The sequence below is a fragment of the Ascaphus truei genome, chromosome 14, assembly GCF_040206685.1.
Source record: "Ascaphus truei isolate aAscTru1 chromosome 14, aAscTru1.hap1, whole genome shotgun sequence".
Taxonomy (NCBI): Eukaryota; Metazoa; Chordata; class Amphibia; order Anura; family Ascaphidae; genus Ascaphus; species Ascaphus truei.
The window spans coordinates 15,429,542-15,455,529 of record NC_134496.1 but is presented as its reverse complement, the minus strand read 5'-3'; the positions used below and the strand labels follow the sequence as shown (position 1 = coordinate 15,455,529).

Sequence of the window (25,988 nt, the reverse complement as noted above, 5' to 3'; positions counted from 1 at the left end):
TCCAGGGAGTAATCCGATTGCCAATTCTTGAAGCCAGGAAGGAATTTAATTTTCCCCTTATGAGATATCATTGAATGATACGACACTGGGTTTTTTTTTGTTTGTTTTGTTTGTCTGGATCAATAAGTAGATATAGGATAAAGTATCTGTTGTCTAAATTTAGCATAGTTTGAATTTGATGGGCGTACGTCTTTTTTCAACCTCATCTACTATGTAACTATGTAACTATGTAACTATGAGTACAGCTGTTTTTTGGAGGCATAATTGCAGGCCTCTTCTGCTAATCCTCTGATTAGCCGCGGGTTGCGGTAGCTGGAGTATGTTGATTGGCTATCAGCTTTATCGGGTTCTAGGCTGTGGTCGAAGCGTGACTCAGACGCACCCATCTTCCTCCGCTTCTCAGCCGGAAGTCCAGCACTGATATTTTTAATGGCATATTATAACACCAGCTTCCCAACCACTAATTTACTATTATATCAAGTTTGATGAAGCGATATTGATTCAGGGACAGATCTGACTGATTAGGATAACATTAGCAGCACCGCTATCGCTCCCACAGATCACATGCTCACACATTTTCATATAAACCACAGAAAATTTAATGAAAAACAATAATAATAATAAAAACAATATAAAAACATAAAAAGAAGCTAGGAAGCAAATTATATACATGTTGTGCAACACCAGAAAGAGGGGAGAGGACAGGGGAAAGTGGGGAATTGTGCTTAATAATTAGTATACTGTACATTGACATTAAAAGGAAGGCGGACGGTCACGAGGAAAAAAGAGCGAAGGGTGAATACGGCAGTGTTTAAATAGGGTAATGGAGCGTACAGGGTAATATGAGAGCGCAGGTGCGCTAAAAGGTTCACAAGAGAGGGTGTAACAGCGTGTGTGACTGATGTGTCCATGTGTGTTACAGCACATGATGGGTATGCCAGTGTGTGTAACAGTGCGTGACGGATGTGCCAGTGGGTGTAATACCACGTGACGGATGTGACAGAGGGTGTAACAGCGCACGACGGATGAGCCAGTGTGTGTAACAGCACATGACGGGTATACCAGTGTGTGTAACAGGGCGTGACTGATGGGCTAGTGGGTGTAACAGCGCATGACGGGTATGCCAATGTGTGTAACGGGGTGTGACGGGTATGTCATTGTGTGTAACAGAGCGTAATGGGTGTGCCAGTCGGTGTAACCGAAGCGTGTCGGTTGTGTCTGTGCGTGTAACGGCGCGTGGCGGTTGTGTCCGTGTGTGTAACCGCGCATGACGGATGTGTTCTTGTTTGTAATATCACGTGACGGGTGTATCCGTGTGTGTAACAACAAGTGACGGGTGTGTCTGTGCGTGTAACAGCATGTGACGGGTGTGTAGCAGGGTGTATATGTTAGCTGTATGAGGGTGTGTATTTCAGGTATATTAGTATGTTTAAGGGTGTATATTTGGGCTGTATTAGGGTGTATAATTGGGGTGTATAAATGGGTATATTAGGTATCTCAGGGGTATATTTGGGGTGTATCACGGTGTATAGTAGAGTGTATTAGGGTGTATCACGGGTTATAGTAGAGTGTATAAGGGTGAATCACAGTGCCAATTTGGGGTGTATCATGGTTTCCCCGTTGAGCTGAAGACACCAACAGGAAAATGTTTGACGTGCGTCGGCCACTGAGACGCCACCTGGAAAAACTTCACATCACCGAACAGACGCCCATCAACTGTGACTGTGAGAGAGGAAAAGAGAGGGCGAGAGGGAGAGAGGGGGAAGTAGAGACAACTGTCAGACGTATTAGACTGTCTCTATCCTGTGCTGTGCTGTATCTTGCATGTCTCTCTCCCTCTCTCCCAATCATACATTCACTCACTCCTCCATTTCTCCCCCTCCCCGTTCTCCCTTCCACCCCCTTCACTCCACTCCCCTTCTCCCTGCCTCCCACCCCCTTCCCTTTCTCCTTTCTCATTCTCTCCCCCTCCCACCCCCTTCTCTCACCCTCCCAACCTCTTCTCTCCCCCTCCGACCCCCTTTTCTCCCCCTCCCACCCCCTTCTCTCCCCCTCCCCTTCTCCCTCACCTCTCAGCATGGTTTGTTGCTGTCTCGCTGAACAGATCAATCTTGTGATTCCTTCAATGATTTGACTTTTTGCATCCGCCTCTTTGTCCTTTGGCTTCTTACTGAGAAAGAGCGTGGGCACTGCAATACAATCACATGACAACTACTACAAAACTACACAATAACTATTTAACTACACTGTTATACCTATCCTGCCCCTCATGTACCCCTCCTGTTCCCCCGTACCCTTCCTGTTTATCCTGCCCCTCATGTACCCCTCCTGTTCCCCCGTACCCTTCCTGTCTATCCTGCCCCTCATGTACCCCTCCTGTTCCCCCGTACCCTTCCTGTTTATCCTGCTCCTCATGTACCCCTCCTGTTCCCCCGTACCCTTCTTGTTTATCCTGCTCCTCATGTACCCCTCCTGTTCCCCCGTACCCTTCCTGTCTATCCTGCCCCTCATGTACCCCTCCTGTTCCCCCGTACCCTTCCTGTTTATCCTGCCCCTCATGTACCCCTCCTGTTCCCCCGTACCCTTCCTGTTTATCCTGCCCCTCATGTACCCCTCCTGTTCCCCCATACCCTTCCTATTTATTCTGTACCTCTCCTGTACCCCTCATGTTGCCCCCGTTTATTCTGTACCCCATCAGATACCCCCATACCCCTCCTGTTTCCCTGTACCCCTCTTGTTCCCCCAGTACCTCTCCTGTTTATTCTGTACCACTCCTGTTCCCCCCTGTACCATGCCTAATCCCTCCCGTACACGAACTGTTCCACCTGTTTATTCTGTACCCCTCATACCCCTCCTGTTCTCCCACGTACCCCTTCTGGTCTCACTGCATCCTCCTTTCCCACCCCCGAACCCTCCTTTCCTCCTATACCCCGCCTGGTCCCCCCCGTACCCAGCCTGTTCCCTGTCTGTTTATTCTGTACCCCTCCTGTTGCCCCTGTGCCCCACCGTACCCTACCTGTTACTCCCTGTACCCTCTCTCTTTATTCTGTACCCCTCCTATTCCCCTCTGTACCCCTCCTGTTTATTCTGTACCCCTCCTGTTTATTCTGTACCCCTCCTGTTCCCCCCATACCCCTCCTATTCCCCTCTGTACCCCTCCTGTTTATTCTGTACCCCTCATGTTTCCCCCGTACCCCTCCTGTTCCCCCCATACCCCTCCTGTTCCCCCCGTATCCCTCCTGTTTATTTTGTACCCCTCCTGTTTCCCCCATACCCCTCCTGTTCCCCCCGTATCCCTCCTGTTTATTTTGTACCCCTCCTGTTTCCCCATTATCCCACATGTTCTCCCCGTACCCTACTTGTTTATTCTGTACCCCTCGTTCCCCCCACTCTCCTGTTCCCCCCGTACCCTTCCTGTCCCTCCCATACCCCTCCTGTCCCTCCCATACCCCTCCTGTTGCCCCCTAACCCTCCTGTTCCCCCATACCCCTCTTGTTTATTATGTACCCTTCTGTTCCCCCTGTACCTTTCCTGTTTATTCTGTTCCCCTCCTGTTCCCCCCCCGTACCCCTGCACTTCTCCTTTCCCCACCCTAACCCCCCTGTTTATTCTGTACCCCGTCTGTTCCCATCCTGCTCCTCCCGTAACTAATAATACTAAAACGAATGAAGCCTCCGAATCCCAGAGAATCCTGCATCCCATTCTGGACAATGCAACACAACCACACAGTGTTACTGAGGTAGGAGTGTGATGTAGTTATGAAACAGAACCTCACGGTTGCGTGGCTTCATGGTCACTACGCACAGGCTCATATTCCCACAGGGGCGGCGGGGGGATAAGTCATGTAGCGGTGTGATGCAGTGAGGCGGCGGTGTGATGCAGTGAGGCGGCGGTGTGATGCAGTGAGGCGGCGGTGTGATGCAGTCAGGCGGCGGTGTGATGCAGTCAGGCGGCGGTGTGATGCAGTCAGGCGGCGGTGTGATGCAGTCAGGCGGCGGTGTGATGCAGTCAGGCGGCGGTGTGATGTAGTCAGGCGGCGGTGTGATGCAGTCTGGCGGCGGTGTGATGCAGTCAGGCGGCGGTGTGATGCAGTCAGGCGGCGGTGTGATGCAGTGAGGCGGCGGTGTGATGCAGTCAGGCGGCGGTGTGATGCAGTCAGGCGGCGGTGTGATGCAGTCAGGCGGCGGTGTGATGCAGTCAGGCGGCGGTGTGATGCAGTCAGGCGGCGGTGTGATGCAGTCAGGCGGTGGTGTGATGTAGTCAGGCGGCGGTGTGATGCAGTCAGGCGGCGGTGTGATGCAGTCAGGCGGCGGTGTGATGCAGTCAGGCGGCGGTGTGATGCAGTCAGGCGGCGGTGTGATGCAGTCAGGCGGCGGTGTGATGCAGTCAGGCGGCGGTGTGATGCAGTGAGGCGGCGGTGTGATGCAGTCAGGCGGCGGTGTGATGCAGTCAGGCGGCGGTGTGATGCAGTCAGGCGGCCGTGTGATGCAGTCAGGCGGCGGTGTGATGCAGTCAGGCGGCGGTGTGATGCAGTCAGGCGGCGGTGTGATGTAGTCAGGCGGCGGTGTGATGCAGTCAGGCGGCGGTGTGATGCAGTCAGGCGGCGGTGTGATGCAGTCAGGCGGCGGTGTGATGCAGTCAGGCGGCGGTGTGATGCAGTCAGGCGGCGGTATGATGCAGTGAGGCGGCGGTGTGATGCAGTGAGGCGGCGGTGTGATGCAGTCAGGCGGCGGTGTGATGCAGTCAGGCGGCGGTGTGATGCAGTCAGGCGGCGGTGTGATGCAGTGAGGCGGCGGTGTGATGCAGTCAGGCGGCGGTGTGATGCAGTCAGGCGGCGGTGTGATGCAGTGAGGCGGCGGTGTGATGCAGTCAGGCGGCCGTGTGATGCAGTCAGGCGGCCGTGTGATGCAGTCAGGCGGCGGTGTGATGCAGTCAGGCGGCGGTGTGATGCAGTCAGGCGGCGGTGTGATGCAGTCAGGCGGCGGTGTGATGCAGTCAGGCGGCGGTGTGATGCAGTGAGGCGGCGGTGTGATGCAGTGAGGCGGCGGTGTGATGCAGTCAGGCGGCGGTGTGATGCAGTGAGGCGGCGGTGTGATGCAGTCAGGCGGCGGTGTGATGCAGTCAGGCGGCGGTGTGATGCAGTCAGGCGGCGGTGTGATGCAGTCAGGCGGCGGTGTGATGCAGTGAGGCGGCGGTGTGATGTAGTCAGGCGGCGGTGTGATGCAGTGAGGCGGCGGTGTGATGTAGTCAGGCGGCGGTGTGATGCAGTGAGGCGGCGGTGTGATGCAGTCAGGCGGCGGTGTGATGCAGTCAGGCGGCGGTGTGATGTAGTCAGGCGGCGGTGTGATGCAGTCAGGCGGCGGTGTGATGCAGTCAGGCGGCGGTGTGATGCAGTGAGGCGGCGGTGTGATGTAGTCAGGCGGCGGTGTGATGCAGTCAGGCGGCGGTGTGATGCAGTCAGGCGGCGGTGTGATGCAGTCAGGCGGCGGTGTGATGCAGTCAGGCGGCGGTGTGATGTAGTCAGGCGGCGGTGTGATGCAGTGAGGCGGCGGTGTGATGCAGTGAGGCGGCGGTGTGATGCAGTGAGGCGGCGGTGTGATGCAGTCAGGCGGCGGTGTGATGCAGTGAGACGGCGGTGTGATGCAGTCAGGCGGCGGTGTGATGCAGTCAGGCGGCGGTGTGATGCAGTGAGGCGGCGGTGTGATGCAGTGAGGCGGCGGTGTGATGCAGTGAGGCGGCGGTGTGATGCAGTGAGGCGGCGGTGTGATGCAGTCAGGCGGCGGTGTGATGCAGTGAGGCGGCGGTGTGATGCAGTGAGGCGGCGGTGTGATGCAGTGAGGCGGCGGTGTGATGCAGTGAGGCGGCGGTGTGATGCAGTGAGGCGGCGGTGTGATGTAGTCAGGCGGCGGTGTGATGCAGTCAGGCGGCGGTGTGATGCAGTGAGGCGGCGGTGTGATGCAGTGAGGCGGCGGTGTGATGCAGTGAGGCGGCGGTGTGATGCAGTCAGGCGGCGGTGTGATGCAGTCAGGCGGCGGTGTGATGTAGTCAGGCGGCGGTGTGATGCAGTGAGGCGGCGGTGTGATGCAGTCAGGCGGCGGTGTGATGCAGTCAGGCGGCGGTGTGATGCAGTCAGGCGGCGGTGTGATGCAGTGAGGCGGCGGTGTGATGTAGTCAGGCGGCGGTGTGATGCAGTGAGGCGGCGGTGTGATGTAGTCAGGCGGCGGTGTGATGCAGTCAGGCGGCGGTGTGATGCAGTGAGGCGGCGGTGTGATGTAGTCAGGCGGCGGTGTGATGCAGTCAGGCGGCGGTGTGATGCAGTCAGGCGGCGGTGTGATGCAGTCAGGCGGCGGTGTGATGCAGTCAGGCGGCGGTGTGATGCAGTCAGGCGGCGGTGTGATGCAGTCAGGCGGCGGTGTGATGCAGTCAGGCGGCGGTGTGATGCAGTCAGGCGGCGGTGTGATGCAGTCAGGCGGCGGTGTGATGTAGTCAGGCGGCGGTGTGATGCAGTCAGGCGGCGGTGTGATGTAGTCAGGCGGCGGTGTGATGCAGTCAGGCGGCGGTGTGATGCAGTGAGGCGGCGGTGTGATGTAGTCAGGCGGCGGTGTGATGCAGTCAGGCGGCGGTGTGATGCAGTCAGGCGGCGGTGTGATGCAGTCAGGCGGCGGTGTGATGCAGTCAGGCGGCGGTGTGATGCAGTCAGGCGGCGGTGTGATGCAGTCAGGCGGCGGTGTGATGCAGTCAGGCGGCGGTGTGATGCAGTCAGGCGGCGGTGTGATGTAGTCAGGCGGCGGTGTGATGCAGTGAGGCGGCGGTGTGATGCAGTGAGGCGGCGGTGTGATGCAGTGAGGCGGCGGTGTGATGCAGTGAGGCGGCGGTGTGATGCAGTGAGGCGGCGGTGTGATGCAGTGAGGCGGCGGTGTGATGCAGTGAGGCGGCGGTGTGATGCAGTGAGGCGGCGGTGTGATGCAGTGAGGCGGCGGTGTGATGTAGTCAGGCGGCGGTGTGATGCAGTCAGGCGGCGGTGTGATGCAGTGAGGCGGCGGTGTGATGCAGTGAGGCGGCGGTGTGATGCAGTGAGGCGGCGGTGTGATGCAGTCAGGCGGCGGTGTGATGCAGTCAGGCGGCGGTGTGATGCAGTCAGGCGGCGGTGTGATGCAGTGAGGCGGCGGTGTGATGTAGTCAGGCGGCGGTGTGATGTAGTCAGGCGGCGGTGTGATGCAGTCAGGCGGCGGTGTGATGCAGTGAGGCGGCGGTGTGATGCAGTCAGGCGGCGGTGTGATGCAGTCAGGCGGCGGTGTGATGTAGTGAGGCGGCGGTGTGATGCAGTCAGGCGGCGGTGTGATGCAGTGAGGCGGCGGTGTGATGCAGTCAGGCGGCGGTGTGATGCAGTCAGGCGGCGGTGTGATGCAGTCAGGCGGCGGTGTGATGCAGTCAGGCGGCGGTGTGATGCAGTGAGGCGGCGGTGTGATGCAGTCAGGCGGCGGTGTGATGCAGTCAGGCGGCGGTGTGATGCAGTCAGGCGGCGGTGTGATGCAGTCAGGCGGCGGTGTGATGCAGTGAGGCGGCGGTGTGATGCAGTGAGGCGGCGGTGTGATGTAGTCAGGCGGCGGTGTGATGCAGTGAGGCGGCGGTGTGATGCAGTCAGGCGGCGGTGTGATGCAGTGAGGCGGCGGTGTGATGTAGTCAGGCGGCGGTGTGATGTAGTCAGGCGGCGGTGTGATGCAGTCAGGCGGCGGTGTGATGCAGTCAGGCGGCGGTGTGATGTAGTGATGTCGCAGTCTCTCACCCTTCTTGTTGCGTGGCTCCGTGGTCACCACGCTCAGACTCATACTCCCAGGAGGGGTGTCTGGTCCCGGCAGACGTGACACTACCACGGAGCGGAAGATACTACGCAGAGTGTTCTTTCCTCCTCCCTCCCTCTCTCTCCGCCGCTCGCAACTCAACCAGTAATCAACCTGCAGCCCCAGGGCGTCCGGAGGGGGGCTGTGAATAAGAGAGTGGGGGTGGGTGACAATGTGTGTCACGCGGCACTTGCTGAGCATATTTTGCCCCCTCTCTCCATACCCTTCTCTCCCTCCCTCTCACCCTGTGTTTCCTTGCAGGCTGGCCCCCAGTGAGGGGGAGGAGGGAGGAGTCGCTGATCCATCTCGAGGAGGCCCAGAGGACGAGGGGGGAGAAGTAGATGGGGGGCCAACCGCCAGGGAGACCGAATCCTCTGCATCTGTGAGGGGATGAGTCAGTATAAACAGGAGGGAGAGGCGGGGGGCAGAGAGACAGAGAGAGCAGGAGGAGGGGACACAGAGAGGCAGTGAGCAGGAGGGTGGGGACAGTGAGCAGGAGGGTGGGGACAGTGAGCAGGAGGGTGGGGACAGTGAGCAGGAGTGTGGGGACAGTGAGCAGGAGTGTGGGGACAGTGAGCAGGAGGAGGGGACAGTGAGCAGGAGGAGGGGACAGTGAGCAGGAGGAGGGGACAGTGAGCAGGAAGAGGGGACAGTGATCAGGAGGAGGGGACAGTGATCAGGAGGAGGGGACAGTGATCAGGAGGAGGGGACAGTGATCAGGAGGAGGGGACAGTGAGCAGGAGGAGGGGACAGTGAGCAGGAAGAGGGGACAGTGATCAGGAGGGTGGGGACAGTGATCAGGAGGAGGGGACAGTGATCAGGAAGAGGGGACAGTGATCAGGAGGAGGGGACAGTGATCAGGAGGAGGGGACAGTGAGCAGGAGGAGGGGACAGTGAGCAGGAGGAGGGGACAGTGAGCAGGAAGAGGGGACAGTGATCAGGAGGGTGGGGACAGTGATCAGGAGGAGGGGACAGTGATCAGGAAGAGGGGACAGTGATCAGGAGGAGGGGACAGTGATCAGGAGGAGGGGACAGTGAGCAGGAAGAGGGGACAGTGAGCAGAAGGAGGGGACAGTGAGCAGGAAGAGGGGACAGTGAGCAGGAAGAGGGGACAGTGATCAGGAGGGTGGGGACAGTGAGCAAGAGGGTGGGGACAGTGATCAGGAGGAGGGGACAGTGATCAGGAGGAGGGGACAGTGAGCAGGAGGAGGGGACAGTGAGCAGGAAGAGGGGACAGTGATCAGGAGGGTGGGGACAGTGATCAGGAGGAGGGGACAGTGATCAGGAAGAGGGGACAGTGATCAGGAGGAGGGGACAGTGATCAGGAGGAGGGGACAGTGAGCAGGAGGAGGGGACAGTGAGCAGGAAGAGGGGACAGTGATCAGGAGGGTGGGGACAGTGATCAGGAGGAGGGGACAGTGATCAGGAAGAGGGGACAGTGATCAGGAGGAGGGGACAGTGATCAGGAGGAGGGGACAGTGAGCAGGAAGAGGGGACAGTGAGCAGAAGGAGGGGACAGTGAGCAGGAAGAGGGGACAGTGAGCAGGAAGAGGGGACAGTGAGCAGAAGGAGGGGACAGTGAGCAGGAAGAGGGGACAGTGAGCAGGAAGAGGGGACAATGATCAGGAGGAGGGGACAGTGATCAGGAGGGTGGGGACAGTGATCAGGAGGGTGGGGACAGTGATCAGGAGGGTGGGGACAGTGATCAGGAGGGGACAGTGATCAGGAGGGTGGGGACAGTGACCAGGAGGGTGGGGACAGTGAGCAGGAAGAGGGGACATTGAGCAGGAAGAGGGGACAGTGAGCAGAAGGAGGGGACAGGCATTGAGCGGGAGGGTGGGGACACTGAGCAGAAGGAGGGGACAGGCATTGAGCGAGAGGGAGGAAACGGAGAGACTGAGTGAGCAAGCGGAGGGGACACAGAGAGTGAGTAGAAGCGGACGCAGATAGTAGGCAGGAGAGAAAAGCCATGGCAGGATTCAGGGGGCTGCTGTAGGTTGGGGGGAGAGAACTCTCTCCTCACATACCAGTGTTCGGGGGGGACGTCTCCACCAGTCCGACTTTCACCACCTGCAGGGGGTGCACGAGGGGCAGGGAGAGGGAGGAGGTGCATGAGGACAGGGCAACAGCCTATCAGGGGTAGGAGAGGGCAGTCTCTCCTGAAAGAACAATCTCTTTAGTTGGGGAGTGATTATCTGTAACTGGTCATAGGGGTTATTTCTGAAACGGTGATAGTGCCGATCGGGACACTAATGCACGGAAATTCTATGTGCGATATCGCCCCAACTTCAACAATCAATGCTCTGGGGGAGAGCAGGGAGAGGTCTCTCTCAGGGGGAGGTGCGGGAGCCACTCTGATGTGCGGTATCTCTCTGGCTGCAGTCTCATTTGATGCAATCTCTCTCTAGGTGGTGCAGACTCGGAGGGGTGCCATTTCTCGCTCTCTCTGGACGCAGTCTCTCTCAGAGGGAGTGCCGTCGCTCTGGGAGGCCTCTCTCGGGGGGGGGGGGGGGAGGAGAGTGCAGTTTCTCTCTGGAAGCAGTCTATTTCTTAATGAAAGCTCTCAGGGGGGCCCCAGTATTTCGGGAAGTGGTACAGTCTCTCTTGGGGGGTAGCAGTCACTCTCAGGGGGTCACTCACACTCTCTCTCCGTCACCCCCTCTGTCACTCTCTCGCTTTCTCTCACTGGGGGTGCAGTCTCTCTGTCACTCACCCCAATAAACGGGATGAACTTCTGATATGAATCATCCTCCTGACTGAGAAAGGAGACAGCATCATGTCTAGAGGTTTCATAGCCTTCTACACCCTGTCACCAGACCCCAAACCTGTATGATCTGCTCCCACCCCTTCTCACCAGGCCTTACCCCCCTCTTCCCTTGCCCAACCCCTTCTTCGTCTTTCCAAGCATATTAAGATTAGGCCAAACTCCTCTCACACACCTCCCTGCCCCCTCACACTCCTCCCCGCCCCTCTCACACTCCCTGCCCCCCTCACACACTTCCCTGCCCTCTCACACTCCTCCCTGCCCCCTCACTCTCCCCCCTGCCCCCTCATACTCCCCCCTGCTCCTCTCACACTCCTCCCTGCCCTCTCACACTCCTCCCTGCCCCCCTCACACTCCTCCCTGCCCTCTCACACTCCTCCCTGCCCCCCTCACTCTACCCCCTGCCCCCCTCACTCTACCCCCTGCCCCCCTCATACTCCCCCTGCCCCTCTCACACTCCTCCCTGCCCCTCTCACACTCCTCCCTGCACCTCTCACACTCCTCCCTGCCCCCTCACACTCCTCCCTGCCCCCCTCACACTCCTCCCTGCCCCCTCACACTCCTCCCTGCCCCTCTCACACACCTCCCTGCCCCCTCACACACCTCCCTGCCCCCTCACACACCTCCCTGCCCCCTCACACTCCTCCCTGCCCCCTCACACTCCTCCCTGCCCCTCTCACACTCCTCCCTGCCCCCCTCACACTCCTCCCTGCCCCTCTCACACACCTCCCTGCCCCCCTCACACTCCTCCCTGCCCCCCTCACACTCCTCCCTGCCCCTCTCACACTCCTCCCTGCCCCCCTCACACTCCTCCCTGCCCCCCTCACACTCCTCCCTGCCCTCTCACACACCTCCCTGCCCCCTCACACACCTCCCTGCCCCCTCACACACCTCCCTGCCCCCTCACACTCCTCCCTGCCCCTCTCACACTCCTCCCTGCCCCTCACACTCCCCCCTGCCCCTCTCACACACCTCCCTGCCCCCCTCACACTCCTCCCTGCCCCCCTCACACTCCTCCCTGCCCCCCTCACACTCCTCCCTGACCCCCTCACACTCCTCCCTGACCCCTCACACTCCTCCCTGCCCCTCTCACACTCCCCCCTGCCCCTCTCACACTCCTCCCTGCCCCTCACACTCCTCCCTGCCCCCTCACACTCCCCCCTGCCCCCCTCACACTCCCCCCTGCACCTCACACTCCTCCCTGCCCCTCTCACACACCTCCCTAACCCTCACACTGCTCCCTCCCCCTCTCACACTGCTCCCTGCCCCCCTCACACTCCTCCCTGCCCCCCCTCACACTCCTCCCTGACCCCCCTCACTCCTCCCTGACCCCCCCTCACACTCCTCCCTGACCCCTCACTCTCCTCCCTGCCCCTGTCACACTCCTCCCTGCCCCCTCATACTCCCCCTGCCCCTCTCACACTCCTCCCTGCCCCTCTCACACTCCTCCCTGCCCCCTCACACTCCTCCCTGCCCCCTCACACTCCTCCCTGCCCCCTCACACTCCTCCCTGCCCCCTCACACTCCTCCCTGCCCCTCTCACACTCCTCCCTGCCCTCTCACACACCTCCCTGCCCCCTCACACACCTCCCTGCCCCCTCACACACCTCCCTGCCCCCTCACACTCCTCCCTGCCCCTCACACTCCTCCCTGCCCCCCTCACACTCCTCCCTGCCCCTCTCACACACCTCCCTGCCCCCCTCACACTCCTCCCTGCCCCCCTCACACTCCTCCCTGCCCCTCTCACACTCCTCCCTGCCCCCCTCACACTCCTCCCTGCCCCCTCACACTCCTCCCTGCCCCTCTCACACTCCTCCCTGCCCTCTCACACACCTCCCTGCCCCCTCACACACCTCCCTGCCCCCTCACACTCCTCCCTGCCCCTCTCACACTCCTCCCTGCCCCCCTCACACTCCTCCCTGCCCCTCACACTCCCCCCTGCCCCTCTCACACACCTCCCTGCCCCTCTCACACCTCCCTGCCCCCCTCACACTCCTCCCTGCCCCCCTCACACTCCTCCCTGCCCCTCTCACACTCCTCCCTGCCCCCCTCACACTCCTCCCTGACCTCCTCACACTCCTCCTTGACCCCTCACACTCCTCCCTGCCCCTCTCACACTCCCCCCTGCCCCTCTCACACTCCTCCCTGCCCCTCACACTCCTCCCTGCCCCCTCACACTCCCCCCTGCCCCCCTCACACTCCCCCCTGCACCCCTCACACTCCCCCCTGCACCTCACACTCCTCCCTGCCCCTCTCACACACCTCCCTAACCCTCTCACTGCTCCCTCCCCCTCTCACACTGCTCCCTGCCCCCCTCACACTCCTCCCTGCCCCCCCTCACACTCCTCCCTGACCCCCCTCACTCCTCCCTGACCCCCCTCACTCCTCCCTGACCCCCCCTCACACTCCTCCCTGACCCCTCACTCTCCTCCCTGCCCCTGTCACACTCCTCCCTGCCCCCTCACACTCCTCCCTTCCCCTTCCAGGCCCATTCCTTTCTCCCATGGCACCTCCCCTTCTCATGTCGCTCCTCCCATTCCCCTCCCCCTCACAGTTTGTGCTTGCAGGTCAGCATGGCCTCTGCGATTGGCAGTTGAACAGAGGTGCTGGCTCCGCCCACATACTGCATGATCCGGCCAATCACATCGAAGGGCTCTGCAAGGAGGTACCAGATTAGTCAGATACAGATCCTCAATTCAGATTCGTCCCCACCCTCTGTCCTCTGATTGGTCCCTAGTTCCTGGCATCAACCCCACAGTAACAAAGCTACAATGGCCCTGCCTGCTTAGGCCGCGTCTATAGTGCCGGCGACGGCGACTGATGCCGTCGCCATTGGCGAAAGTTGTATTTAAAGTTTGAGCGACGTCGCCGGCGACAAGGCCAGTGATGTCACCAAGGGGGAGGCAGAGTGCAATAGGCGCTCTGTGATTGGTTTAGAGACAGTCACATGTGACGACTGTCTCTCCAAAAATCAAATAACACTGACTACCAAATTTTTGGTCGCTACGGCGCTCCGTCGCGCTTACTATAAGCGCATGCAATGGATTCAATGTATTTGTTTTGGCGCGACGTCGAGTCGCCAAGCACTATAAGCGCAGCCTTAATCACCGTATCCGCCCCCAGACCTGGCCCTGCCCCCTCATTCCCTGGTTTATCTCCGCCGCTCCTGGGTTTCTTACCAGTAGCTGGAGCCTCTGATCTGCTGAAAAGATCCCTCCAGGAGACATCAAAGAAAAGAGACATGTAACGAGGATCCAGGGAGGAGAGGAATTTACACACAGGGTGAGAGCCTGAAAGAGGAGGGAGCGCTATAATGAGATCACAGCTATTGATCCCGCCCCCGAGGAACCTGAGCCACAGAGGAGCAGGATCCATGGAGGAGAAAACCTTGCACATAGAAGGATACAGGGACGAGAGGACGGATAAAAAAAAAACACCCATGATGAAATATAACCACCCTCACTGATGGATAACACCATCTACGAGACATAGCTCTACCCATCAGAATACCACACCCACAATACACAAACCAACCCATGAGGCTATATAACACCGCCCACTGATACAAAACCCCATCCGATAGGTTGGGATCCTGCCCCTGAGAATCACACCTCTCCCTCCCAGGCAGACCCTCCCCGTTCCCAACATATATGACCCCTCTTCCCAGTATGCCCACCCCCTGTACTATCCCCACCCCCTGTACTATCCCCACCCCTGTACTATCCCCACCCCCTGTACTATCCCCACCCCCTGTACTAGCCCCACCCCCTGTACTATCCCCACCCCCTGTACTATCCCCACCCCCTGAACTATCCCCACCCCCTGAACTAGCCCCACCCCCTGTACTATCCCCACCCCCTGAACTAGCCCCACTCCTGCGAGGCAGTGACTCACCCAGAGGCACCAATAGGAAGCGCAGGTATCCCAGCCAATCAGAGGCTCTCCCGGCCAGATGTGTGACATAGGCCCCGAGCAGGAAGCTAAGGAGAGTGTGACCCCCGACACACACAACCTTCAGGGGACGGGGGGGTCCGGGGGCTGTGTGACAACTGTAACACAACAACAAAATGTATACGATAGGAGAGCAAAGTAGTTGGGCAGGCCGTAATATTCTGTCTGGCTACCAACTTAGTCCTTTATAAAGGGTCTCTCTTATGTATCGTACCTACAACCAAGCAAGATTTCATCCTATAAAATTACAGACTCAAATTGAAAGACCTTTATCTTTCTGGACAGACAGAAACCTGCTAACTGTGCCGCTGCGGCGGTGAGACGCCCCGATAACTGTGCCGCTGCGGCAGTGAGACGCCCCGATAACTGTGCCGCTGCGGCGGTGAGACGCCCCAGATAACTGTGCCGCTGCGGCGGTGAGACGCCCCAGATAACTGTGCCGCTGCGGCGGTGAGACGCCCCGATAACTGTGCCGCTGCGGCAGTGAGACGCCCCGATAACTGTGCCGCTGCGGCAGTGAGACGCCCCAGATAACTGCGCCGCTGCGGCAGTGAGACGCCCCGATAACTGTGCCGCTGCGGCGGTGAGACGCCCCAGATAACTGTGCCGCTGCGGCAGTGAGACGCCCCGATAACTGTGCCGCTGCGGCAGTGAGACGCCCCAGATAACTGTGCCGCTGCGGCAGTGAGACGCCCCAGATAACTGTGCCGCTGCGGCAGTGAGACGCCCCAGATAACTGTGCCGCTGCGGCAGTGAGACGCCCCGATAATTGTGCCGCTGCGGCGGTGAGACGCCCCGATAACTGTGCCGCTGCGGCAGTGAGACGCCCCGATAACTGTGCCGCTGCGGCGGTGAGACGCCCCAGATAACTGTGCCGCTGCGGCAGTGAGACGCCCCGATAACTGTGCCGCTGCGGCAGTGAGACGCCCCGATAACTGTGCCGCTGCGGCGGTGAGACGCCCCAGATAACTGTGCCGCTGCGGCGGTGAGACGCCCCAGATAACTGTGCCGCTGCGGCGGTGAGACGCCCCGATAACTGTGCCGCTGCGGCAGTGAGACGCCCCAGATAACTGTGCCGCTGCGGCAGTGAGACGCCCTCCCACTGTAAGAAAACATTTGATCCCCTCTGTAATAGTGCTTCCATTTGTACACTTATGAAACAGGACACTATGAAGTTTATTAATTCTCAAAGGTTAAAGTTCCACAATTTATCCAGATCAGAAATACAGATACAAAAATAATCTTGCCAAAAATATTGATCTTGTCATGTGCCCTGCAGACAAGGGGGGGGGGGTATAGTACTACAGAAATATACAGACTATTGCTCAAAGATATACTGCCAGCTGTCTGGCACTGGATAAGACCGCTATCCAAGTTTTATCTTCAAACGTGAAATTGATGCTATAATGAGCTTGGGTTGAGACAGCCAAATTCAGCCAACAGAAATATCCAAAGATCCCTTAATATTCCCCGTACCCAGAGTGCATAAAACATGTGCCAATCGCTGGCGCAATTCGTACATTTTGTTCTTGCAGCCAGTTGTCAACCAAAAGTCAAACAGTGCGTTCCTGTCAGCACTTCAAACACACCATGTGTGGAAATGATCAGTAACGCACATAAGAGAGCCCATTTAAATTGGTATCCATGGTTACAATAGGGTATTTAAGGCGCTCAGTTTAGATAGGTTGATATACCCCTTGTGAAGTTGTCATTGGAGACGAAACGCGTAGGGACGTCACGACACGTCATCACTGTGAGAATGGACCCGTCTCCACTTCAGCACGCGAGAGCCTGCGGTGAGAGAGTAGCGCCACCGCACACAGCAGCCCACGAGCAGGAGAGGACGTTCAGACGCTATCTATCACTGGGCGGGTGACTAGGAGATCTTATCGCTTTTCTTTTGTATTATATATATATATATATATATATATATATATATATATATATATATATATATATATAAGCAAAATTGTCAGATGGCACTCACATATAATGTTAAAATACAGGTGCTTGTCCCATAGGTATTAGCTATTTATCTATACAGGCATACCCCGCTTTAAGTACACTCACTTTAAGTACACTCGCGAGTAAGTACATATCGCCCAATAGGCAAACGGCAGCTCACGCATGCGCCTGTCATCACGTCCTGAACAGCAATACTGGCTCCCTACCTGTACCGAAGCTGTGCGCAAGCGGGGAGACTATAGAGCCTCTTACAAATGCGTTATTTACATCAGTTATGCACGTATATAACGATTGCAGTACAGTACATGCATCGATAAGTGGGGAAAGGTAGTGCTTCACTTTAAGTACATTTTCGCTTTACATACATGCTCCGGTCCCATTGCATACGTTAATGTGGGGTATGCCTGTATATATATATATATATATATATATATATAGATAGGTTCCTTACCGAGTAGATCCAGGATCCCAAGATCACGAGGCAAGAAGGAGACAGCACACTCAAAGGTACAAAAAACAGCGTGTATTCAGTAGAAAAACCGGCTTATACTGGGTTTATGTGCCGGTTTTTCTACTGAACACACGCTGTTTTTTGTACCTTTGAGTGTGCTGCACCTTTGATTCCCTGCACTGGCAGATACCAATTCCCGCGAGAGTCGAGCCGCGTCATACAGCGTCATACCACGTGACACGGAAGTGACCGTGAACGCGGAGAGGACTGGTAATCGGCGCTTCTGTACACGAGTGTGAGAGACTCGCTAATCACTCTCTACTGCCCGAAATTCACTCACAGAATGTGAGTTGATTACCTGTTTTTACAGTGAGTTTTTTTAGATCAAAAAGGTTTTACACATATGGTGTCCCTCCCTTTATTCCCTCCCTAACCCCCCCCCCCCTTGTGAGATCCATCCATAGAGACGAGCGGCTTCCAGAGACCACCTGTGACTGCTGCAGCCGCTGCTGCGTTCCCGTGGACAAGTACCCATGAGATCCAGAAGCTAAGGAGAGGAGCTGAAGTAGCTGAGTTCGGGAGTCCCATAGAGGATTACAGGCTTTAACCCAACTTACCTGTGTAAGCGCATCTCTTACCATTACATAGTCTGTTGATAACCAGATATACTGCCCTATGATTCCTTTTTGTGTCTCTTCTCTTCCCTTTTTTATTTGCGCCTAGGTCACTCTTCTGCATATATATATATATATATATATATATATATATATATATATATATATATACAGGTATACCCCGCATTAACGTACGCAATGGGACCGGAGCATGTATGTAAAGCGAAAATTTACTTAAAGTGAAGCACTACCTTTCCCCACTTATCGATGCATGTACTGTACTGCAATCGTCATATACGTTCATAACTGATGTAAATAACGCATTTGTAACAGGCTCTATAGTCTCCCCGCTTGCGCACAGCTTCGGTAAAGGTAGGGAGCCGGTATTGCTGTTCAGGACGTGCTGACAGACGCATGCGTGAACTGCCGTTTGCCTATTGGGCGATATGTACTTACTCGCGAGTGTACTTAAAGTGAGTGTACTTATGCCTGTATATACATACACGCAGACATTTGGAGAAGACTCTGAACATTCCATGAAAAACTCCTGAAGGGCCTAATTAGCAACAAGGAAAAGAAACTGCACAGACTGAGGCTGAGAATGAGATACTCTGCAGCAGCCAGCACAACCACAAATACTACTAACATTGACAGTCACCAACAGCAGGACTGCACTGTTAACCTCTCAGACTGCACACCAAATCAAGCAGAGTCCTCAGTATTATCAAAGGGTCTCACATTCTGCCCTACTAAGCCCATGGACAAGATTGAGCTGTGCAGTGACCTGGAAGAGTTCTTCAGAAGACTGCATCTTAAGGAGTTCTTCCATGACAGACACGACCAAGATCGTGCTAACACTGCAGAAGGAGAGCCGCTGCACATGAGCAGGGAGAAGCAAAAATCCAACTGGATCCCACAAATTGGGCGCAACCCCAAACTGGTACATCGAAAGCTTTAGACACAGAGCCAAAACCACCATCCTGGACAAAGTAAGGAAACAAACATATAATCTGACACTGATCAAGAGGGGACCCATAGAATCGCTAAAGGCCAACCACAACATAACAATCAAACCTGCGGACGAGGGAGGAGCAGTGGTCATAATGAACACCACAGGCTACCTACGGGAAGCGCACAGACAACTCTCCGATGCAAAGTATTACACCCAACTGCAGGAGGATCCAACAAATAAATACATGAGAGAACTCAACAGGATCATTAAAACACTCCCGATCCACACAAGAGAACAAATTCTGGATCTGATACCAGGTAACCCAAAACCTGGCACATTCTACATGCTCCCTAAAATTCACAAAGAGGGTAACCCGGGGCGCCCTATTATCTCCGGATCTGGCACACGGACTGAATATTTCTGGCTGGGTGGAGGACATTCTAAAACCACTTGTCAGGAACACACCCAGCTATATCCAGGACACCACCGACCTGCTACACAAACTTAATGCCGTTGGCCCCCTCCCAACAGGAACACTACTAGCAACCATGGATGTAGAATCATTTTACACTAACATCCCCCACAAAGATGAGATTTCAGCCTGCAGATACTTTCTGGGACCGCAGGAGCCACTCACAGAGACAGTAACTAAATGCAGCGAATTTATTCTGACCCATAACTACTTCACATTTGGAAATGACACATACCTCCAGACAACCGGGGCCGCTATGGGCACTCGGATGGCGCCACAGTATGCCAATCTGTTCTGCGCAAAACTGGAAAGCGACTTTCTTTCCACCGGTCACTTGAAACCCCTTACATACCTTCGGTACATCGATGACATCCTCCTGATTTGGGACCTCTGGTGAACAGGACCTCATACAGTCCCATGAGAACTTCAATACGTTCCACCCGACCATCAACCTCAAACTCATCCATTCCCCAGACGAAGTATACTTCCTAGACACCACCATTACTATAAAGAACAACCAACTACAGACTTCTGTATACCGCAAAACTACAGACAGAGCCAGCTATTGAGGGACAACAGCTTTCACCCGACACACATTAAGCACACACATGCAACCATCTACAGCCAAGCCATATACGATACAACCGGATATGCTCCGACACAGCAGACAGAGGCCAGCGGATTACAGCCTTGAGATCGGACTTCATAAATCATGGATATAACCACAGAATTATAGACCAGCAAATCCACAAAGCCACTAGATTACCAAGAAGTGATCTCCTTGAATACAGACAGAAAGAGACAAGCGACAGGGTACCTTTGGTGGTCACATATAACCCACACCTAGAAGCCCTACGCAAGATCGCTAGGGAACTACAACCCATTCTCCAGGAAGATACAAGACTGCAACAGGTCTTCCCTGAAACACCCTTATTATCATACAGACAACCTCATAATCTCAAGAAAATTATGGTGAGGAGTAAAGTATTCTACAGTACAACTGAATGCGGGACAAGACCATGCCAGGACGCAAGATGCAAAACCTGCACAATGCTCGACATAGCGGGCACAATACAAATACCACACAGGAATCTGGAGTACAAAATCAGAGGAAGGTTCACCTGTTCCTCCAGCAATGTCGTGTACCTCATCATGTGCATGAAATGACCAGGGGGCTGCTACTACATAGGTGAGACAGGGCAGGGGCTAAACAAGAGAATGAACCTGCATCGCCACAGCATCACACGCGGAACAAGAGACAGTCCTGTCGGCAAACATTTCTCAGTCTCTGGCCACAAGATGAACGATCTGAAGGTGGCCATACTCAAAGGTAATCTTAGAACACCGAAAGAGAGATGGTTGCATGAATACAAATTTATGCAATTGTTCGGGACACTTAGCGATGGCCTAAACCGAGACCGAAGTTTTATGAGTCACTACTGACATGAGAGAACTCTCTTCCCATGAGTGCTAAATGCCATGTCTATATATACTGCGCTAAATGTATGCACACACAGCTGCCTCTTACACATACAAATACTCTATGTCATTCCATCCCTATATACCAATATTGACCACTTAGTATCTACACACACTTTTAGTAATGCTACAGCCTCTTACATTTCCACACTTACTCACAGCATTGATATATTGATATACACTCCCACTCCACACACACCTTTTGTAAAGCGCTGTATACAATGTGGGCTCTTTACCAATTTATATTTACATACTGCACACACACACACACACACACACACACACACACACACACACACACACACACACACACACACACACACACACACACACACACACACACAGTCGCTGTATAAAGGTCAGAGGCGAGAGGTTGTACGCACACACATATATGTATATATATATATATACTCACTGTCGCTGTATACGGGTCAGTATCGCAGTCAGCGCACACTGTACATCTGATGAGCAGGTTGTACACACACACACACACACACACACACACACATATATATATATATATATATATATATATACTCACTGTCGCTGTATACGGGTCAGTATCGCAGTCAGCGCACACTGTACATCTGATGAGCAGGTTGTACACACACACACACACACATATATATATATATATACTCACTGTCGCTGTATACGGGTCAGTATCGCAGTCAGCGCACACTGTACATCTGATGAGCAGGTTGTACACACACACACACACACACACACACATATATATATACTCACTGTCGCTGTATACGGGTCAGTATCGCAGTCAGCGCACACTGTACATCTGATGAGCAGGTTGTACACACACACACACACACACACACACACACACACACACACACACACACACACACACACACACACACACACACACACACACACATATATATTGTGACAAACGGCTTACTCCGGGGCTCCGTCGTTTGTCCGGGACTGTTTAGAACACGGTCTTTTAGGGTAGGTTAAATGATGAGGCGTCACGTACTGTTCCTTTAAACAGGCTATGCCTGGTTTATTCAGTCCCAGGCACTGAGACTGCCACAGTGCATACAACAGAAAACAGATCAAAACAAAAGCTGCTCACCTGAGCGATAACTTAACTTAGATATCCCTGACTCAGGGTTGGAAGTGGCTTTTCCACTTCCAACATCAAAACACGGTACTTTTGCAGTCTTACACAAATGAACAGAAAGATTGAACCTGTTTGGGGAAGAGGCTTCTCCCCTCTGTAGTTCAGCAGCCTTCCAGCCTCCTGGCTCTTGTGGGGAGACCAGAGCAAACAGGAAATCAGTCTTTCATACCTGATTCCTAATTAGCATGACAGGTGACAGAAATCAGGCAGCAGACAAACTCTGGTCTGGATCTCTCATCCCTCAGTTCCAGCGCTTGCCAAACTGTGGGATGGAGTGTATGTATTATAAGGCTGCACTCCCAGGCCAAACAGGATAGAAACTGTCTAGTATCCTGGGAGCCCTATATACGGAATTTATTACCATCCCCTGGTTTCTGTCACATATCCTCCCCCCCAGCTCAGACCTCGAGGGATGCGCGACCATGGAAATTAGGGAGTGCATCCTTGACAACCCGTCAGCATTGCCATGTTTGTGCCCTGACCTGTGTTCCACAGAAAATTTAAAGGGTTGTAGGCTTAGGAACCACCTGGTCACTCTAGCATTCTTTTCCCTGTTTTGACACATCCAGGTAAGGGGTGCATGATCTGTGACCAACCGGAATTTTCTCCCCAACAGGTAGTATTTGAGCGTCTCTACAGCCCACTTTATTGCGAGACACTCTTTCTCTACTATGGAGTAATTTTTCTCCTGGGGATTTAGTTTCCTACTTAAATAAAGGATGGGGTGCTCCTCACCTTGAGACTCCTGGGAGAGTACCGCCCCCAGCCCTACCTCAGATGCGTCGGTTTGGACTATGAACTCTTTGGAGAAGTCAGGTGTGACCAACACTGGTTGGGCACAGAGAGCTTCTTTCAGGCTTCTAAAGGCCTGTTCGGTTTCGGAGGACCACTTTACCATTAGCGGTCCTCTTGCTTTTGTGAGGTCAGTTAGTGGGGTTGCCTTAGTTGCAAAATTGGGAATAAACCTTCTATAGTACCCAATTAACCCCAAAAAGGTCCTTACTTGTTTTTTTGTAACTGGCCTTGGCCAATTTTGTATCGCCTCCACTTTGAGTGTTTGGGGTTTGAGTAAACCTCTGCCAATAGAATATCCCAGATACTTGGCCTCCTCCAGACCAATAGTGCATTTAGCGGGGTTAGCAGTTAGTCCAGCAGACCGGACTGCGTCAAGCACAGCTTGGACCTTTGGAAGGTGGGATTGCCAATCTTCACTATGGATTACCACATCATCCAGGTAGGCGGCAGCATACCGAGCATGTGGTTTTAAAATTTTATCCATCATTCTTTGGAATGTGGCGGGAGCTCCATGTAAGCCAAAAGGCAACACCTTATACTGAAAGAGGCCGTCTGGGGTTGAGAAGGCTGTCTTTTCTTTTGCCCTTTCTGTGAGGGGAACCTGCCAGTACCCTTTTGTTAGGTCTAAGGTTGTGAGATATCGGGCTTTGCCCAGTCTCTCTACAAGTTCATCTACCCTGGGCATAGGATAAGTATCAAATTTTGACACCGCGTTTAGTTTCCGGTAGTCATTACAAAACCTTGTTGTACCATCTGGCTTTGGGACTAAGACTATAGGGCTGTTCCACCCACTTTGGGATTCCTCAATTACACCTAGTTTTAGCATTTTTTTAACCTCTAAACTTATAGCCTTTCTTTTGGCCTCTGGGATTCGGTACGGTTTAAGGTTAACTCGGACCCCCGGTTCAGAGACTAGGTCATGTTCAATTACGCTAGTTCTACCTGGCCGTATAGAGAAGATTTCTTTGTTTCTTTTCACTAAATTCTGAACCTCTCGTTTCTGATGAACAGACAGGGTTTCAGCTATGCTAACCTCTGGGTCAGTTTCTTGATTCTCTGACGGACCTGGGGGTACTAGGGTTAACAAGACTTCTCTATCTTTCCAGGGCTTGAGTAGGTTTATATGGTAAATTTGCTCAGGTTTCCTCCTACCTGGCTGTCTTACCTTATAATTTACTTCTCCCACTCTTTCCAAGACCTCATATGGCCCATGCCATTTAGCAAGGAATTTACTCTCCACGGTGGGAACCAGAACTAGTACCCTATCACCTGGAGAAAAAATTCTGACCCTAGCACCCTTATTATATGTATTCCTCTGTGCTTCTTGAGCTTTCTCCATGTGTTCCCTCACTATGGGTAGGACTGCAGCAATGCGGTCCTGCATCTGGGCAACATGCTCTATTACACTTCTGTAAGGGGTAACCTCGTGTTCCCAAGTCTCTTTGGCTATATCCAGTAAGCCCCTTGGGTGTCGGCCATACAATAGTTCAAACGGGGAGAAGCCTGTGGATGATTGGGGAACTTCCCTAATGGCAAATAACAGGTACGGTAACAAACAATCCCAGTTTTTCCCATCTTTATCAACCGCCCGCCGTAACATGCTCTTTAAGGTTTTATTGAACCTTTCCACTAAACCATCTGTTTGTGGATGATAGACTGAGGTTCTGAGATGCTTGATTTTTAGGAGTTTACATAGCTCTTTCGTTACTTGGGACATAAATGGTGTTCCCTGGTCAGATAGAATCTCTTTAGGAATCCCGACCCGGGAAAACAGAACTACTAACTCTTTTGCTATGTTTTTAGCTGAGGTGCTACGTAGGGGAACTGCCTCCGGATATCGGGTGGCATAATCTAATATTACCAATATATGCTGATGTCCCCTAGCAGACTTTATTAGGGGTCCTACTAGATCCATAGCAATCCGGTCAAATGGTACCTCTATTATGGGAAGGGGTACCAATGGGCTGCGGTACGCCTTGAACGGGGCGGTGATCTGACATTCTGGGCATGAGGAACAATAATTCGTAATTTCTGCCAGAACCCCAGGCCAATAGAAGCTTCGGAGAATCTTTTCTTTTGTCTTTTCCACCCCTAGGTGTCCCCCCAATGGATGACTATGTGCGAGGTGTAATACTACGTTACGGAATGTCCGTGGTACCAACAATTGTTTAGTTGTAACTGATTTCCTTTTATCAACCCGATATACTAGGTCGTTCTCTACCTCGAAGTAGGGGTAAGCAAGTGACCTATCTGGTTGGCCAGGAGTACTATTCTGGTCCCGTATATTTCCCCTTGCTACCGCTAATGTGGGGTCCTCCCACTGGGCCTTCTTAAAACTCCCAGGACTGACCTCTAGGTCAGCGAGGGTCTTATCCGGTTCTGGGGTGGTAAGTGTCTGCTCAACATCTTGATTTGGGGTATTCCCTACCAAAGTAGTGATGGGGAAGGGAATTTTACAGCACTCCTCCTTTTCCCCCTTCTTATTTGGGCCCTCGTCAACCTCCATTTCTGAAAAAGGGAAAGGATTTGTTTCTTCTAATACTTCGTTATGGTCCGCTATTGAACTCTGGGCGCTATTCTGAGCGGGGGACCACATTTTTAGAAAATGGGGAAAGTCGGTCCCTATTAACACATCATGTGCCAGTTTGGGTACAATACCCACCTTGAAATCTAAAGAACCAAACTCTGTTTCAAAAAAAACATCAACAGTGGAATATTCATGATTATCCCCATGTATACAACAAATTGCCACTCTTTGTGAACTGTTTCCCTGTTTCTTCTTAATGGGCAAGAGGTATTCGGACACTAGTGTGACCATGCTCCCAGAGTCAAGAAGTGCCCGAACCCTCTTACCATTAACCTTTACAAAGGCCCACAGATGGTTATTCAAGGGGTCCTCTGGGCTAGGGCCCATACATTGGGACAACAGCGAATAAGGTTCCACGCTGTTGCATTGCATGGGCTCATCATTTAGTGGGCAGATTTTTGCTGTGTGGCCCCTCTCATGACAATTTACACATTTAGGTACATAGTCTGTGTCCCACTTAGAGCCTTTTCCCGGCTCCCCATGTTGGCTATTGCCCTTAGTGTGCGAACCACTGTTGCTGGTGCTGCGTGAAGGTGGTCGCCGCTCTTCAGCGCCCCTTAACCCCGGTACCCTTTTACCGTCTCTGGAAGAGTCCTGGAACCTCGGGTAGTGGGGTTGCTCCACGACTGTGGGTTGCGGGTGCTCTTCTGCTGCATTGTACCTTTCTACGAGGGCCACAAGCTCATCCGCATTGTGGGGGTCACTCCGACTGACCCAACGGCGTAAGGCAGAGGGAAGTTTCCTCAAGAACTGGTCCATGACCAACCGTTCCACGATGTGGCTGGCTGAGTTGATCTCGGGTTGTAGCCACTTCCGGGCGAGGTGGATGAGGTCATAAATCTGGCTTCGGGTGGCTTTATCCATCGTGAAGGACCATGCGTGAAACCTTTGGGCGCGAACAGCCGTGGTTACGCCGAGGCGGGCGAGGATCTCGAACTTCAATTTTGCATAGACGTTAGCTTCGGCTGGCTCTACA

The 25,988-nt window shown here is 54.1% G+C and overlaps 1 protein-coding gene across 3 annotated transcripts in view; it reads right to left on the bottom strand.

Annotated features, from left to right (window-relative positions):
• Positions 1-575: 575 nt before the first annotated feature.
• PACS1 (phosphofurin acidic cluster sorting protein 1) overlaps positions 576-25,988 on the bottom strand; it is a 72,178-nt gene continuing 46,765 nt past the window's right edge. Inside the window, exons 16-24 of one of the 3 annotated variants that reach the window (XM_075569776.1) lie at positions 14,500-14,654; positions 13,785-13,895; positions 13,158-13,260; positions 10,555-10,597; positions 9,869-9,911; positions 8,086-8,221; positions 7,787-7,983; positions 2,070-2,189; positions 576-1,722 (exon numbers count right to left, since the gene is read on the bottom strand). In XM_075569776.1, the coding sequence (XP_075425891.1) occupies positions 1,607-1,722; positions 2,070-2,189; positions 7,787-7,983; positions 8,086-8,221; positions 9,869-9,911; positions 10,555-10,597; positions 13,158-13,260; positions 13,785-13,895; positions 14,500-14,654 (1,024 nt within the window). In that variant the 3' untranslated portion in view covers positions 576-1,606. Of the gene's footprint in view, positions 1,723-2,069; positions 2,190-7,786; positions 7,984-8,085; positions 8,222-9,868; positions 9,912-10,481; positions 10,598-13,157; positions 13,261-13,784; positions 13,896-14,499; positions 14,655-25,988 lie in introns of those variants that run through there. The other 2 variants (XR_012787939.1, XM_075569777.1) reach the window with 2 other exon arrangements.